This window comes from Amaranthus tricolor, chromosome 2 (assembly GCF_026212465.1).
Source record: "Amaranthus tricolor cultivar Red isolate AtriRed21 chromosome 2, ASM2621246v1, whole genome shotgun sequence".
Lineage (NCBI taxonomy): Eukaryota > Viridiplantae > Streptophyta > Magnoliopsida > Caryophyllales > Amaranthaceae > Amaranthus > Amaranthus tricolor.
Window position 1 is genome coordinate 28,944,786 of NC_080048.1, and position 19,482 is coordinate 28,964,267.

General features: G+C 32.1%; 1 protein-coding gene across 1 annotated transcript; it reads right to left on the reverse strand.

The window, feature by feature from the left end:
• Positions 1 to 8,775: 8,775 nt before the first annotated feature.
• On the reverse strand, positions 8,776 to 12,955 carry LOC130803525 (ninja-family protein AFP3). Its single transcript, XM_057667670.1, has 2 exons — positions 12,166 to 12,955; positions 8,776 to 9,427 (listed from the first exon to the last, which is right to left on the reverse strand). Exons 1-2 carry the CDS (start codon positions 12,656 to 12,658, stop codon positions 9,036 to 9,038), a joined length of 885 nt encoding a protein of 294 aa, XP_057523653.1. The 5' UTR covers positions 12,659 to 12,955; the 3' UTR covers positions 8,776 to 9,035.
• Positions 12,956 to 19,482: the final 6,527 nt, after the last annotated feature.

The window sequence follows — 19,482 nt, forward strand, 5'->3', positions numbered from 1 at the left end:
GTGGGAACATCATCAGGACAGTACTGAATATATTCCATAAATTTACCATAATATTCATCAACAGTCATGTCTCCTATTTCCAAACGAGCGAACTCGTTTCACTTATCTTTTCTCACGTGCAAAGGGTAGAATTTCTCTCGCGTAGCCCTTTTAAACATATCTCAATTAAAGACTCCATCAGCTTGTTCTAGTAACCCAGATCTACTATTTGCCCACCAATAGTCGGCTTCACCAACCAAATAAAACACAGCCCGGTTGACCTTCAGTTCCTCTGGGTACTCAACTACATCAAAAAGTTTATCAAATTCTCTTAACCAGAGCTCGAGTTTCGATGGTTCCCCCTTACCATTGAAAGTCGAGGGTTTGCTCTGACTGATCCTGTTACTCATCTCAGAGGCTAATTCCAACACAGATCTCTCTCGTGGAGTGCCTACATCCGCAAGGGCTCTTACTAAACTCCTTAGTGTACGGTTAGCACCGCTTCTAGACGGTCATTTCCTAGAAATCGGAGGCATCTTTTCCAAGCGAAAGAAGAGTACTAGTCACAAGAATGTCCTAAGATTCTAAAGTTTTGGAGAAAGAACTGAGTTTTGCTGAGTTTTTGACTTAACATTTAATTACTTATTTATTAGTACATAGATGTATTTATTTATATGTATATATATATTAACTTAATAAAATACTGTAAAAGTGATTCAAATATATAATGCACATCACACCTCGTTAAAAGAAGAACATAATCATGTTATAATATTTTATTGATATTCCCTAATACATTATAACTGATTCCCACAAAGCATTTACATTATTCATAAAAGATAATAACTTAAAAGAATTAACTAAAGGAAAGGTACTAAGAAAAGAAACTAAAACATTTAACGCCAAGCGTCCTAAAAGTCAACAGTTTCGTCGTAACTTGCTATATCAAAGTCTTCATCATCCGTCTTCCCCGGAATCTGAGCTGGAATTCGAATACGCTTCTTCTGATTCACTGTCACTATCCCTAGGGTGGTTTGTTGCTACTTCCTCTTCGGGATCCTCCTCATTTGATAACCCCCTATCAAACCCAGTCTTATGACCATACAAATCATAATGCGACCCCCAATTCACTCTCTCATCTTCGCTGGAAATCTATACATAAGTAGGTGGTTCCCGCTTAGGCTCCCACATTTCAAAATCATTCTCCGACTGAACCTAGGTTTCCGCTAGTGGAGGGTCAGGTAAGTTCTGCTCCTCCAACGGCTCCATAATTACATCAGACTCATTCTGTATGTGGAGCTCGCCTTCCTCCACGGGTTCTACCTCTGAATAGGCTCCTCCTCTTTCATAACTTCCTCTTCTTTGAGGCCCTCTTCCTCCTTATCAGACTCTTCTCCTTCTAAGGATCCTTCTTTGTGCCTAACCCCACTAGGCTCCCCTCGTGTTGGTTCTACCTTTTTTCTAGATTCGGACAAATGATGCAACTTATTTAAGTCCAAATCTAAATCATAACATACCCTGTCAACTTTTGTTTTAACCATAAGCATCCTTTCCCTATAATCCCCGGTACTTTCACCATCTCTTATTCTCCAAATATCATCATTAGAGACTTCTCTCTAGACAATCTCTGGGTTAAACATCGGTATTTTCCTAGAGTCACTAGGGGTGTGTGGGTCCATAGGTGCCTTTCCTTTATTCATATTTCCTGATTCTACACGAAGAACAAAAATAAGACATTACTTATCACCAAACAACATACAACACACATTCCAATAAATTTACGTCCCAAAGACTACTTCTCAACTATCTACTAAGGTTGTTTATTCCTTTATCATCTGAGAAACATTGGCTCTGATACCAATTGTAACAGCCCGGGTTATGTGACTCGAAAATTCATATGAAATTACGAACTCCGGTCTACTCTTTAGACTCTAGAGAAAAGTCTCCTCTAGGATTGTCAACGTTCCTTCGATAAAGAAATAAAATTAAAACAGAAAACAGTACCAACGTGAAAGAAATAAGTCAGCGGAAGTTCTTACGTACAACTCGAGAGCCTAAAGGCCTCTAGATAACTAATTTAAATAAGCGAAAGCGAAAAGAAAACAACTCTATCTCTTGTTACATAAATTCGGAGTTTCTTTCTACTCAAATTCTAAATACAAAAGACAAAAGCATAGTCTTGATGATTACGGGTTCTAAGTCGAGACCTCACTCCAGTCCCCACCTGCAATCAACCTACCAGTCGTCGTATGACAACACGCAGTAGGCTCCAAAGAAACGATCCAATACACGTCAGAGACTTCATACAAATGTCAAACAGGTTGAAAACAAGCAATGTGTTTATCCTAGCATTCATAGGCTCTAATACATTCATTATTAGTTAATCCCAACTTGTAACGTTGCCCATCCTGTTCGGGTCGTTCAAGTATAAATCCAAATCTTTTGGAGGAATACACTTGAGAGAGCTAATCCCAAGGCAACCACCGACCTAAGACGTTGCCTGTCCTGTTCGGGTCGTTAAAGGCTAAAGTATGCATACCCCATGGTGACCGTAATGATCAAAAACTGCCATGGGAACGATAATTGTAATAATCCAAACCAATACGTTAACCCCTTTGGGTAACATAATACAACCAAACGTCAACCCCTTTGGGTGACAAACACATAAATTCTCAATTTCCAATTAATTTCTTTCAAATTATTTGAAGTGTCGAATCCTTATGTGATTTACAATGCCTCGATTAGAAATGAAACAACACTACTTGCACAACCACATAAACAGTATGGTCTAAGCGTGTACCTTTAAGCGCTGCACAACCAAACGATGTTTAATCACGATAAAAATTTCGCCCTCTTATGAATTGAGGTCCTAAATAACACACACACAAAACGATCACGTATTACAACGTGTTTACACATTTAATCCACTCCATACTACTAAGATATTACTAGTTTTCATCTAATTCCCAATAGTTCCAAACTTTAAATTTTAACCAGAAACTTAAATGCTCGATTCAGACAGTTTAGAAAATTCAAATGAAAAATCCGACTTCGCGTTGCGTTCAGAACGCATCAATTACCTTGGGTACCGAATTTCATAATTTCTAACATCCAATTACTATTTTTAATTATTTTAAGCGTTTAACGAGTTTTTAACGCTTCGGTACAATAAACAACTACGAAACACGATTAACGTTTCCGGATCGGCACCATCACCGAGGCAGGACTGCTGCTGCCCGAAATTATTTATTTATTTATTTATTATTATTATTATTATTATTATTATTATTATTATTATTATTATTTTATATATACATTATTCAAATTATTAACCCTTTAAATCTCATGACCAAAATAACTCTAACAAGGCCAACTACTAAGATAAACAAACAAGACCAATTTTTCTATCACACAACCACTTGATATTTTCACACATATTAATACACCAAAACCCCATCAACAAGGCAAATAAGTCATCAAATAAAAAGAAACATGCCCATCCACAAAATCCTTCAAGAAACTTAAAATTTCATAAATTGTGATAATTGAATTAAATACTTAATTCTCTTAACAAATAAAAATTTTATAGAGAATCATAAAACCAATTCACCCTTTTAACTCAAGACACACACACACACACACACACACACACACACACACACACACACACACACACACACACACACACACACACACACACACACACACACACACATATATATATATATATATATATATATATATATATATATATATATATATATATATATATATATATATATATATATATATATATATATATATATATAAACACAATTCTTCAAACAAATCAAATTTTGCTAAAGGATTTATAAATTCTTAGATGATTATATTACTTGATCCATACCTTTTAAATTTCATCTAATAAATTGAAATTTTGTTGGAGAAATGTAAACCATAAAAGAAATTTATTTAAATATCAATATAAACTTAAATTCATAATTCTTATAACAAATTTAAATTTTGTTAAAGAATATTAATCAAGAAGTTCTTTTCTTAATCCTTTTAACAAATTAAAGTTTATTAAAGAATTATTAGAGAAAATTACATATAGATAAAAATATGCTCAATCCTTCTAAAAGTCATAGGATATCATCATACATAAAATATAATTCATCTTAGAAATCTAGTATATAAAATCTATAATAACAATTCAATTAAACTTACCCCTTTGATCAAAAGATTGGATGGAACAACAAATTTTTTTTTTCTTTGAAGTGAGCGGAAAACAAGAGAGAAAAAGAGAGAATTTTTTGAATTTTTTGTTCACTTTCAAAGGTTAGAATGTGAGGAAATCAAATGATGCTTAAGGATTAATAGGAATTTGAAACAATGATCATAATTGTGCCATAATACACAATTGTGAGAGGAGTTACAGTAGGTGACTATCGCAAAGATTTTTATTTACACTCATGTGATGAATGTGAAAAATTGTTGAAAATATTCGAGGACTGAAAATGAGAAACGAGAACCGAGGAACTTAAAATCAAGGATTGAAATGTACTTTACATATCTTGTGAATATATTATGATTGTCATAGTATTACATTGTTGAGGAGTTTGTACTTGGTGTTAGGCACTGATTCTGATTCAAACGGCTGTCATCCGTGTCATGGATGACAGTATTTTGCAGGAGGGTTTAGCTTCAAGATCAATACAGGCCGAAATATTTATTTTCTTATCAAGGATTTAGCTGCATTTTATTTTACTTATTGGTGACTTTGTATTTATGCTTTTATTATGTTTTAAGAAAACAATATGTGTTATTCTCTCAATTGTAATATTTTAAACTTATGGTTTTAAACAATTTTAAATTTTAATTGATTTTAGTAGTTTGAAATTTAAGACTTTCACATTATTTATTGCAAACATAATTATTAGTGTGAATTATATACCGGGGCTACTACTCCTCTTACAATATATATATATATATATATATATATATATATATATATATATATATATATATATATATATATATATATATATATATATATATATATATATATATATATATATATATATATATATATATATATATATATATATATATATATATATATATATATATATATATATATATATATATGTATGTATATATATATATATATATATATATGTATATATATATATATATATGTATATATATATATATATATATATATATATGTATATATATATATATATATATATATATATATATATATATATATATATATATATATATATATATATATATATATATATATATATATATATGTATATGAAAGGATATTTTTTTGTGGTATTAGTATGTTGTGTAAATAATATTTTATGAAAATTTTTTTTGTCTTAAAAATATTTTAGGGTAGAGAGAGAAAAAAAACTGGGATAAAATATAAAGTATGAGAGAGTGGTGAGGAAACTTTTTTTCCTCATGAATGGGATAAACTTGAATAGCAAAAATTCTCACACAAAAAATCTGATGTGGATGAGAGGGAAAGTATAGAGAGAGATTGGTGATGAACTTTTTTTTACTTCACCATTAAGAGTGCTCTAACAAATGATCCTCTGGGCCTGGGCATCCTGCTAAAAACACAACCATGAGCGGTAATGAGAATAGTACAATTGAGTACCTTGGTGTGTTGACTAATTAATAACAATTTATATGACAAATTAGGGATCAAAAAACCGTGTTTTAATTAGAGAGATGACGAAATATCAATCCGACCTTCACAATCCACACTAACACAGTCACAATTGGCAAGTTTAATGTGAGTATGGGTGGTGGGGTCATGATATTGAATATCACGAGTGTCAAAAGTCATAGAATTTGTTGCCTTGCAATAAGAAAAGTTAAGAGTTTGAATAATCGTGATTGGGGTAATTTATTTTGGATTGTGGGCTTAAGGGGGTTTCACCATTAGGATTTTTAAAAGGAGGAAGGGAAAACGGGTTTGGGTCAGGAACGCGGACCTCTGGGAACCTGAAATGAGGCATGCAGGTCATGGGATTTTGATGTAGGGTTTGTTCTCTCTCTATAAACGAGTTTTATTATGGCAAGTTTACAATTCCCCCTTCCCCCATTCCCTGATCTTTCTCCTCCCTCCTCTGAATTGGTTTCGACATACCTATCGGGGTTGATAACGCCGTCGATTTGGTTTGCCGAAACCATGGTGGCTTTTACCAACGGCTTGTAGGCTGAATGAATTTTCGTTTTTTGTTTTTCAATTTTGCTGAGGGTTTGAGATGTTGGTTTCATAGTTTGTGGTTGCTGTTTAGTGACATTAAATATCGGTTTTTGGATAGAATTCTTAGGTAACGACTAAGATATGATGTTTGGATTATTTAGTTTTACTTTGCTTTGGTTATTAGATTCGTTTTTTTTTTTTTGTTTTAGAGAGATCTGATGTCGTTTTATAGACTGAAAATTGGATCAGATGGGTTTGATTTTGCGGGTTTTGAGTCAAAGGGTAGTGGGTTTGTGGTGGTGTTTGTGGTGGTGATAGATTTGGTTGAGTCACTCCCATACATGCCCATGATATCATACCTGCACCCTATTCTTCAGGTTTCTCTTTTGTTTGTGGTGTTGCTGCAGGTGGTGCGATGGTAATGAAGAACTGTGTCTTGCCACCAATCTGGGTAACCGATGCCTTGGCGGTGGCATTTTGTTTCTTTAAATCCTCCCACCAATTTGGGTAACAGATGAGTTTAAAGCACCCTTCTTTGGTCTGCCGAGAACCACCATAGTGGTCATATGTTAGTTGAGATTTGTACGGTTTCTCGCCGAAATGAAGTGTAGTCTGATCGATGTTTGATTCACTAAATCTGAGTAAATATTAGAAATAAGCCATGAAAAAACAAGAGACTCTCGTTTTCATTGCAAATATTTCAGATCAGTAAGGTTTGGGGATGTGGTTATGAAATGGTGAAGCCGTCCCCGAGACTCTATTGCTATGTAAATGAGACTACACCATTTTGTGTAGTTATGATATGTAAGTTTCTCGACCACCGTAAGATCTCCAGATTCAGTAGTTATGGGATTGGTATGTGTATTCATTTGTTTGAAAATTTGTTGGACTATTTGTTCCATTGGGTTACAGAAATCATCTGTCGGTTATTGTTAATTTCTTGATCTCTCATTATTGGTAAATGGTAAAAAATGCCAAAAAAAGGATGTTGTCGGCCCTAGAATACACCTTATAGCTCTGATACCATGATGCAATTAATTATAAGAGTTTAGGTTTAGGGTTTAAGCTTTATTCATTCAGTTTCTTATTATTCAAAGCACATAAATGGATATTTAATGCATATTAGAACCACACGATCCTACGATTCGATTATACTAATTTTGATCCTACCCAACGATCTTTGGTTGAACATCGATCTTAATAACCTTGGTACTGTCTATGTCCACATTCCGAAAACCAAAAGAACCAAACATGATCCTTGTGCAGTCAAATGTGTTTTTGGTTGTTATGGGGTTGGGCAAAAGGATTACCGGTGCTTTGATTCTCTAGATTTATGTATGTATATACCACCATGGATTATGAGTTCCATGAAACTGAATTCTACTATAAACACCATTCTAGTGGTTAGGGGAGAATATTATTGACTCACTAAGCTGGTTAGTTAACCCAAATCAACTAACGGCTACTGTAGTCCACAAAGAGTTAGTAGGCGAACCACTAAATCTATATCTTCACATAGCCATCCTAATTTGCCTAGTGGCACTCCAATGATTCTTCCTACCGAAACACTTGAGGTTAGTTCATCTATTGAGTTACAAGCTCTTACTTTTAGAAATAGTGATATTGACTTTGATGTAAGGAAGAAGTTGTTACATCCCCACATGTACAATATAAGTTACCCTTTCAAAGCACAAGAGGAGTACTACCAAAACGTATGAGCCAGAATATGAAACTCGTCAGTCGAGATATTTAGTAGCAAATCTTATCGGGGGAGCCTTTCTCAAATGGCTCAAGCATACAGTACAACAATTTACTTAAAAAAAATTTTCAACATTATAGAGGAGGCTCAAAAAGATGGAAGATAGAGAGAAAGTATTCAAATAGAAATGAAAGCTCTTCGACGAACATAATGATACATGGGAGAAATGTGAGATACTACCTTATAGGATGCAAATGGGTCTTTACCATCAAATACAAAGCAGATTGAATTGTTGAAAGATACAAGGCAAGGTTAGTCACCAAATGGTACACTCAAACCTATGGAATTGACTAATCAGAAACCTTTACACCCGTTGCAAAACTCGACACAATTTGGATGCTCCTATCCATTGCTGCCACACAAGATTAGCCACTACACTAATTTGATGTAAAACAATACTTTTTTCATGGAGTATTACAAGTATATATGGATGCACCACCAAGATTCTCTAAGAATTTCAAAGTTAAGGAGGGATGTAGACTAAAAAGAGTTGTAAATAGTCTTAAAAAATCTCCTGTAGCTTGGTTCTGAAGGTTTCAATTACAGATATCACTAAAGTAATTCTGATCACACACTATTTCTCAAAAGGAAATAAAATTTGTCTAATTATATATGTGAATGATATAATAATTCTAGGAGTGATAACAAGGAGATAGAAAACTAAAATATGCCCAAATCTACATTTACAAATAAAATTCATATTTCCAAACATACCATTAAGTAATTTTAAAATTATGACTCTTTCTATTCCCTATTAAGTAATTTTAAAGATTGAACCGCATGTTTCTATGAACATAGGCTTGTTTTGAAAATTACTTTTGCCAAACGCTTATTTTGGTAATTGTTTATGAACAAAAAGTTTATATTTTCAAAAGTCAGAATAAAATAACAAGGGTAACCAATGTCTAGCTCAATTACTGAATATTGTTTACCACAAATTCACCCCTTACAAATAAAAGGAGGATATTAAACAATGGGGCAAGGAGGGACGATGATGCATAGTCTATAAGCTTTTGATCCAAATAGGAAAATGGATCGCTTCGATCCACTTTCTTTTTCAAACAGTAATGCTAGGTTCTCCTACAAACATTACAAGAAAGAAGATGGGTTAACAACAATGTGTCTTAGTGGGTGTTCCACGTCTCCGCCACCCGCATGCTTGATGAATTCGGCCGGTGTGAGAAAATTGCCATGGCATACGCACACTATCCTCACCTCCTCCCGTTTCTTATATCTATAGAGAAAACCGTCTATCTGTTTGCCATGGGGCCCATCACCTTTTGTAGATACACAGGGCATATCAGCAAGCAAATTTCTTACCATCTCGCCAGTGCCTGAGATAGACCTTGTGGGATCAAGCTTTGTGATAGCTGCCACCTTATCCATCTCGTTTTGTACCTTAGATGAAACGCTCTTATGCTCGTTCTGATCCAAGGACTGCACACTTTGGGGGCTTTTTGCTTCTGTACTTCTGTTCATTCCTGCAGTACAGTTTAGTTCCACCATCAGTTGGTATTTTGAACTACAAGAAAGAAACAGGAGAGGAAAGAACATTTTGTACTTCAAGATTCGGGAAAGAAAACATTCATCATGAAAATGACAAGATGCGACTATATATATAACCACTACACAAACAACAATATACTTCAAAGAAAAACCAAAATTTAAGAACTAAGCAGCAACAGAAGAAAACCGGGTATCCCATTCCTTATTACTCCTGCCATCACACTGCAAATAACTACACAAAAGGAACCATCAGAAGAGATCATCACCTCCATCTTACAATATGTTCTCCTACCTCATAATAATATATCATCGCATTCAAATGTCCTGTCAGGCTTGCAGCTTGAAATTTTGGTCAAATGTTTTACTTTGTTTCAATTGTTATAATATAGTGTCAACAATTGACCTAGTATATCAAATTATAGCCACGTCTCCAGACGAATTACATGCAGTTTTCCTCGATACGCATCCTATCAGGCTTGCAGCTTAGCACTATGAGATGTCAAACTAAACAAGAGGGATCTGTATAGAAAAATACAGATGAGATCAAATTCACGCAGTACGACCCAACTTCTTAGGCCCAGTAATCACTTCTTAGCACAGCTCTTCTTACTACCCTCATCTAGTTAGCTCTCTGGACTACGAAGTACCAACTTGGTGTACTGCAATTCAAAATGTCTGAAACCAACACAATCTAGTTATCTCTCTTCTCATTATATCCACAAGAACAAGCCTTTAAATCAGTGTGATTAAATTAAATCTTCTTTAAGGTTTTTAATGGAAGTAACTGGTTCAATACTCTATGTATCTATCAGGCACAATTATATGAAGCATCAAAAGGCAAAGTAGAAGATACAAGTTATTATTTTCAGTTCAACAACAACTGGATCAAGCCTAAAAATTGAGCACGTTTTCCCTATAAAGGCTAAATATCAAGAGAATTTTCAGGATTATGTCACACAAAAGGTTTTCTATGTCAATTGCCCTAATTTATGTCAGCTATTTGCGTCACCAAATACTCTCTATGCAAAAATCCACCATCCGCAACCGACGAGTTTCATGATAGGACAAAACCAATCTTAACAATGTACTAACCTGGACAGAATCAATTGATACAAAAAAATCCCAAGGCGCAAACATAGTTGAATCTATAAGATCTGGAAGAAGCTTATATGAGCATATTCATGCAAGCAAAGAACAAGCATCAAGACCTCAACTAATCAGATCTTGCATAACAAGATTTTAAGCAGTCGTGTGTATCAGCTCACACTTTTTTACGACCCATGTAACAAAGGCCAAAAGCACAATGCACACACAAATTAGTATATGCTACTTGAAACAACTTGAACTCATTCAGTGTTCCAAACGAACAAAACTCCTGAAATTCAGTATATGAGAATTTCTACCAAGAGATTCAACCGTTCAAGAGCTCTATTAAATTCCATCAATCAGAAATATTTGGACGCTTTCAGAATTCTAACAGCACAAGATAGAATTTCCTTTTGTATTAACGTACCACAACCCCACGAGTTAAGAGAAATATAACAATATAGATGTACAGAGGATGAAGCAAACTCAACACCAAATTGATATCATGAATCACACAGTATAATTTAAATGCTTGCCAAAATTTCAAAACAGCAACGATAAATCAACCCCACACATTAAAACGTAACAATAAAAAAGCATTAATTAAAGAGAATACCAAAGAATCGTCATTTAATTTAATCTACCAAAAAGAAACTGAAAGCTTTAAAGAATTTGATAACCCTTCACCAGCCTGCACTTGCAACTTCAGATGTATCATTTTCAAAATGTCACACTCATGAGCTATGTCAAAAGACAAATAACAAGAAATAAGGTTGACCTAATCACCTAAATATACTAAAAGACTTCTCAACCAACCATATTACCACAATGGTAGGGGTAAAACAATTAGCATCAAAGAAATCCATTCAGTTCACGCCTTCACCAACCTTAGCTAGAAACGAGAAATCATACAGGCGGAAATTACATTACGCAACAAAACTCAACTTCAGGCGGAAGACACCATAAGAGGCTAATAATCCAACACCCAAATAGGGTAGTAAGAAATATTCCTTAATGCCTAGTAGTTGTTCACCCTCAATCAAGGCATACTCACCGGTCACCACCAATTCCATGTCCAACCACCCCCACTTATCTTACAAATCATTCTTCAACTCTCTTTTTCCTCATCAAAAATTTTCTTATAACAATGTAGACAGGCGAATCAAGAATACTAGTACAGTGTCCAAATACTACCATAGGTTAGACCGAACACTCATCTAAAATTATCAACAATTTTAATCAAATGAGCTGGGTCGTGGCCTAAGATTCTTCCTTCCTATTTAATCCCTAAATACAAATACTACACACAAGTAGTGAGACTCTACCCACTTGACAAATACTTCCTATGTTCCTTTCAAGTCTTTTTTTTAAGTCATGTAGCAAAATTAAAGGAACAAAAAGTACTAACAATCAAATGTTGATTTCACTCTTAGTATCAAAATCAACAAGAGGTTATAGGCTGAATCAATATCATTGAACTTCAAGTAACTAAGTCAAAATATATACAATTGTTAAATTACCCTAAATTATATTGTAAAGCTTTAATATAGTAGAAATATTATTTTTTTTTTTTTTAAATACTAATATACTTATCAAAGCAACATTATAAATGGTAAAGGGTATATACCAGAAAGAGGAGGAGTATAACTTCGGCTATCAAACTCAGAAGATCCAGATGAACCCTGAGACAATGGAATTGGACCTGTCCAAACCCCTTGTCCATCAGAACCCGACCCGTTTCTCATCTTCTCAAACCGTCTTCTCTTTGCTTCTCGACGACGAAGCATCTGAATCTCTTTTCTTCTTCTAGAATCATCCTCTGTTTCCACAGGCAAAGAGCATGTTCTGCTTAGCGGGACCGGACTCGACCGACTTCCTCCAGCCCACGGGAAACCCGACCCGTCATGGGGATTTGTACTTATATTAGAAATTGAAAAGGACCTTCTTAAACTCTTCAGCTTTCCTGCATTTGGGTCTACCCCAAATTTTCCATTTAAGGATAATCCCAGCCCCAACTCAATTTCATCCTTATTGTCTTCATTATTGTTGTTTTCATAATCATCTTGTTCATCTTCTTCATACTCCCGCCATTTTTGTCGAAGATAATCCATCTCAGCCATTCGCAGTTAAAATTTAATTCCCCAATTCAAATTGGATTACAATTCAATATAATTTAATTCAATTCAATTCCCCAGAATTGGGAATTATTTTAGTTTTTATCATGAAAAATGGGATTTTATTTGCTGCATTTTGTAATAAATTTTGAAGAAAGAAAAAAAAAGAGAGGAGAGAGAAAAAAGTTAGAAAACAGAGAGAAAGAAATAGAGAAGATCATCTGTGCTGTGTTTTTGGTGGAGAAGATAAAAAATTGAAAAGACGAAACCACCCTTGAAGTTTGAGAAATGGATACAGCGGGAATGCGACACGTGGAAGTCATGTGGAGTCTAAAAGGTCATCCACGTGGTAATTGACTAACCAGTCTTTAAGGCAACGCCAAACAATCGTCAGGAAAGTTACCCAACGAACCGGAGGAAAGAGAAGAGGGTGGGTGTGGGACCCATTTTTTTATTTGAATAGATTTGATGAGATTGTGTAGAAATTAATAAGATACTTCCTTTGTTAGATTAGAACTACGTACTACATATGACTTTTTAATATGCTATTTTATTTATTTATATATTATATTATATATATTTAAATATTATAAAAAGTTAATATTATGAAATAATGTAATTATACGATTTAAATAAGATCCCGCTTAATTATATTAAAACTTACAAATTAGCCGCAATATAGTTTCTTTGTTCCATTTTACTCGCAATATTAGAAAAATGACAATATTCATTTATCATTTTTAGTTTGTGATTAATTTATAATCTATAAGTTAAAATATAGTCAAATGGGGTCTTATTTAATTTATCTCAATGCAAAGATTATTGATATTAAATTTTTTGAATTTTTTTATATATATAATTAGGGATATTAAAGATTGAATCAGTATATTGAATTACGTGAAAAGTTAAATGTTGCAAGTATTTTGAAATGGAGAAAGTAAGCTTGAACGATAAATAATGCCTATAATCAAAATGTAGAAAGTATTTTTGGTTTCATTACATTGCCAAATTTATTTGATCATTTCAAATTATTTGCTACTTACTCCGTTCTATAATACTTGTTACTGAGTGTGACATGTTGTATGGGAAAATAAATATATATTTGTATAAATATTTATTTTGCCTTTGTATTTTTTCATTCTTATATCTTATTATTTTTTATACATATATATCTTTAGAGATTATAATTATCTTTTTAATACAAAGATAATATTTCCTAATTCTTATTTAAAATCCTTGTATAGCGGTAAAACTAACAAAGGATGTATTAAGATTTAAGATGTTGCTATATTTTTTTGAATAGGCAAAAGCTACCTCTATATCATAATACTATGAACAAAATGTAAAATGTAAAATGTAAAATGAAAAATGACATATCTTAAAAGTTTAGTCAAATATTATGATTTCACGGAAATTTATATTTATTTGATTACATCATAGAAGTATAAATTTATCAAGTTGACAAATTCCCAGGAAATAACAAATACTTCTTCCTATTCATCTTAAGTGTCTCATTTACTTTATGCACTCTATCCAATGCACTTATTCAATCCTTAATAAATCGAATTATGTATAATTAAAAATTATAAAAAGTTAATATTAATAATCTTTACATCAAAACGAATCAAATAAGATCCCACATGACTATGTTTTAACTTATAGATTAATAATAAAATGCAATTTAAGAGTGATAAATGAACAGTATCTCAAAAGTAAATGGGACACCTAAGCTGAATAGGAGGGAGTAATAAATTAGGAGTAACTCTTTTAAAAGTTTTGCCAAGCATCATGATTTTACAAGAATTAATTTGATTACATAGCATAAAATTGTCTAGGTAACAAACTCTCTAAATAATATAATTAAAAATAAATTGTAATCTAGAAAATATTTAAATTTAAATTATTAATTAATTGTTACGCTTGTAATTTTTCTAGACAAAAATCAAGTTCACAATATTGTTATTAAGTATTTAGCTACATTAATAATAAATAAGGCATAAACAAATCTTTTTACACAATTTAAGCTATTAATATAACTGACCTTTTAATCGGCCAATCATTGAAATAAATGTACTTTAATTTTATGTTTATTACAAACACTCCAATAATATAAATAATTATGCTTATAATTTGGATGCTTCAAGTTTATTTTAGTACGCCGTATAATTTATTTCGAAATTAACCCCACATATAAGGAAATTGAATTATTTGCCCATGATTTCAGTAATCTAATTAAATATTCTATATATAGTTGTAAGATTTTGGTGAAAATTCATGTGTATTTCTTTTACATTAGTTAACATGCAAATTATGATATACTATGATAGAAACTTGTCTAATACTTGGACTTTTAAATACGTTAATATTTTAATGAAATTTTAGATTGCAAACCACACTTCACATTTTTCTTAAAATTCAAAATTATAATTATGGTAGTCTAACAATATAAATGAATGATCTTAATAATCAATTAATTGAATTTTATGTCATTTTAATTTTAAATAACAATTGATGGAAAAAGGAGCTATTATGTACTTCAAGTAATTTCTTAAATTGTTGTATAATTTTATACACAGTGTAATTTTGCATATAATTTTCTACGCGGTGTAATTTCAGAGTTTTATCAGATAATATATAATGTTCTACACAATACATTTATATTTCCCATTATAATTTTTTAACAGTGCATTTATATACAGCTGTATAATTAAAGTAATTGTGATTTATTGCATCCATTAATGAAAAAGTGTAAAGGTAAGTATAAAAAACGCAAATCAGTCAAATTTCATTAATACTAACAAATGAAAAAAAAGTCAAATAACATACTCACAATCAAATTTCCTTTTTTTCTATTATACAGTAAAATTAATAGAATATATGATGACTATCCTTTGTTTTCTTAATAGATACAGTTCTCCGAAAAACCTCCTAAAAATGGAAAAGTGTAGTTATTAAAAAGTAGGGTTATCAAATATTCTATATATAGAATTGCATACTTTATCAATTAAATTTGTGTATAAATTAACAAATTAAAACATTTGTGCATTGTTCTGGGTTCCATACTAGTGTATTTATTAACGATAATAATATTATATATTTGTAGATTTATTTGATAAATATTAATTGTTGTCTAAAGATGTTAGTTTGTTTGTCCAATTGAAAATATTAGTTTATAAGCTAGTTGTTTAAGTGTTATAGAAATATATAGTAAGAATTATTTTTTAACGATTGATTATTTATCAGACAAAAATGATAAAAAAAAAAAAAAAAAACTACGTTTAGTAGCATTTTGTTTTTATCTTATAAGCTCATTTTTTTTATACTAAATAAAAAAGTATCTATAAGGATTACTCAAAAAAAAAAAAAGTATCAATAAGGTGGAGAACTAATATGTACCTAATAGGGAATTGATTATTACCTCGATTAAGGCGAGTATCACATTTTTCTAGAGAAGGTCTCACGATTGATTATCCCTCCCCTCAGCTTATAACTTAATTAAAATAAGAGCTATGTTATTTTTGATTCATAATTAACTGGTTTGAATATCATATTTGATATTTTAACTATTATTCACTCCTTCCATGTAATCTCATATGATCCTTCCTGCCATTTTCTTAAAATTATTGCCAAACTAAATGATTCCACCAATGTATTGTTAGTCAGTAAACAAGATGTTTAAACATAAGATTAAAGTTACAGAAATAAGAAATTAGGAGTTTTGAAAGAAGTTAAAGGTTGCTTCTTTTTCTATAAAAATGCGTAAAAATAAGTTGAGATGGTTTGGGCATGTGAAGAGAAAGATATATGGTGCCCCCGTGAGAAAGATCAAAAGCATAATAGTGGAGGGTAGGAGAAATTAAGGGAGACCTAGGAAAACATGGTAGGAACAAATAAAAAGGGACTAGCAAGACTTACTCCTCTCGGAGGATCTGACTTAGGATAGAGGTAGTTGGAGGCGTCTTATTCATGTTCTAGATTACGGATATTTTTTCCTTACCTTTTTGTTGTTCTTGTTCCTTGCTACGCATGTAACAGTCTTTGACTCGTTTTAATTAGTTCTCACTTTTCTTCATATGCTTAGTATTTTTATTTATATTTACTTGTTAATTATTGTGAAAAGTCAAACTTATGGTGTAAGCTGTAGGGTTGTGGATTGTTGCAAAAAGAACTTTCTTAAAGTGTCTATTTAGAGTCGGAGGACTCTTTAACCGAATCCTCTTTTATGAATATAAGTTATCATCTTTCTTTCTTCCCCAGACCTTACTCATATCTTTATGAGCGGATGCATCGAACATGATGAAAAAATTATTATAGTAATTATAAATGACTAGTAAGACTTTGGACTATATTTTGTTTATTCAAACCAACGTGCTAATACAAATAAATAATACACTAAACTACCACATGCTTCATAATTAAAAATTATAGAAAATTAATAATATGAAATTACATGGTTTGATAATTTAAAAAAATAATTTAGAATAGAATTATTTCTGAATTATAATCTTAAATTTTAAAATTTTTGCGAATTACACTTAATATTTTTTCTGCGAATTACCTCACTAAAGTATCAAATTTTACCACGTTCAAACTCAATCACATAACTCCAACCATTTTAGTGATTGAAATTTTATAATTTAACTTGAACATTGTAGACTTTGATATTTTGATGACAATAATTCGCAAAATATAAATATTAAAACTATAATTGGCAAAAATCTTAACTTTATGAATGTATTAACTACTTCTTCCGTTCTACTATAATTGCTACATTTGACTTTTTACGCAATTCAATCTGTTATTTTGATTATCTATATATATTGAACTATTCACATCTTAAAATTATAAAAACTTAATATTATAAAAGTAGATTAAACAATTCAAATAAAATTTCACTTAAATATATTTTTTCTTATACATTGACTGTAATATATAAAATAAATTTAAAAGATAAATAATGTCTAAAATCATTATATAAGGAGTATTTTAGAACAAGTTAATTAAAGTGTAATAGTCATAATGTCTAGAACGGTTATTTGTCACTGTTTGGTACGCCAGTGTAAGAAAATTGTGTTTGACAGCAATTTGGCACGTAAGATGAGTGGGGATGTCAGAGCAAGTGGATGAATACTCGTGTCACAGTCTGTAGTGTTAAGGAGAATTCTTCCTATAAATGCAAGTTGCAAGAGAGAGTAACACATAATCATTCATTGTTTCATGCAAGTGGACTTTGGGATTTGATATGTTTTGATTTTTTCAAAGATTTGTTTTTGGTTGTAGCCTCAAGCCTGTGGCCTGTAGGAGTACACTTTACTACTTCTACCTTTTCTCTTGCAACCCCATCACTCTAAACATCTCACTCATGGATGCCACGTGTCCCTACACTTTCATCCCTCTGCCTATTAAACCTCTTAGATTTTGACACGCTATCGATGGATGAAACAAAAGGACTCTATACTTTCATGATTAAGCATTCATTCTTACTCTTTTTAATTACTACTCGTTTGTGAATTTGCATTTCACCCGTTCCATTTAATTCCTATCATTTATACTTTTGAATAATGCTCTATTATTTTTTTAATCTTATTTATATATTTTAACGTCTTTTTAATTTTTTTAATTCATACAATTAATTATTTCTTTTTTATTTATTACTGTTTCCTTAAAAAAATCTTAATTCCTATTTGATTTGGAGGACATAGTAGTACTTCATACTCTTTTAAAGGGAGTTATTAAATATCGCCACTCCTTTTAATTTTATCGCCACCCCTGTTTCGAAATTACGTATTTGTCCCTGGAGTTTAAAAAATTACAAAATTGCCACTCCCTACAAATTTCTTAATAATAATAAAATAATAATAATAATAATAATTAACTTTTCGGATATTTCATGATATACCACTGAGTTTCTTCGAAATTCACCATATACCACATGAAATGTTTTAATTCACCATATACCATTGATTAATTCACCATATACCATTGAGTTTACGTCCGTTAGCACAGAATACCATTAATGACAACTGCCATCAGTGTGCCGTCAACACTTGTTTCCTCTAGGGTTCTCTCCATTGAATTCCTCCATTTCCCTCTCTCTCTCCTCATCGAGAACTCTTCTCATTTGGATTCAGAATCTTCCTTCTTTCTTCTCCTTTTTTCCTCTTTTTTGTCCCCCCTCTCTTTCTTTAACATCCTAGCATCATCAGACTTCAACACAAGTATTCCCAGATTCCCTTAAGGCGGAATTAATCAAATTCAACACTCTTTTATCCTTCACAACCTTCTCTAAACAATACATCACTGATCCTATATATAGGACTAATTTACATGATCAAAGTAAGGAAGAATCATATGTTTAGGCAACTAACATAACGGTCACATTGCCTCGTGGTTTACACGTGCCTATTAATAATCAAAACAGAAATCAGAATACAACAGCTCTTCTGTTAGTGTTCTTCTGCTGAATGCTCGACCTTCACCTCGATTTTTCGTGCACTTCCAGTTATTTTGAGGAGGGTTCTTGGGCCATGACAGCAAGGCCCATGTGGAGAGATTACAATTCTACCCTCGATTTGAACGACCATTATCTTACGCCCGTAAAAAACATCGAATTATAGGCGTCCAAAAAGAAGAAGCCCTCAAAGGGCGTTTTTGGGGTTGGTGATGCGGCACATCATTATTATACTGACCTTGGGTTGCCGCAATCCCAACACCAAAGCGTTCCCTCTCCTCAACAAATGGTGAATGAGAGGCTCGATCATCTCTAACAAATCATGACTCAAATAGATGATTGCCTCACAATGCCATTTACAGAGAAGAGCATGAAGCCC

Bases quoted from the DNA above. Each gene is read 5' to 3' on its own strand.
- LOC130803525 (XM_057667670.1), bottom strand. From the start codon at position 12,658: ATGGCTGAGATGGATTATCTTCGACAAAAATGGCGGGAGTATGAAGAA. The intron at 9,428-12,165 runs GTATATACCCTT...ACTGTACTGCAG, and splicing joins TTATACTCCTCCTCTTTCTG to GAATGAACAGAAGTACAGAA.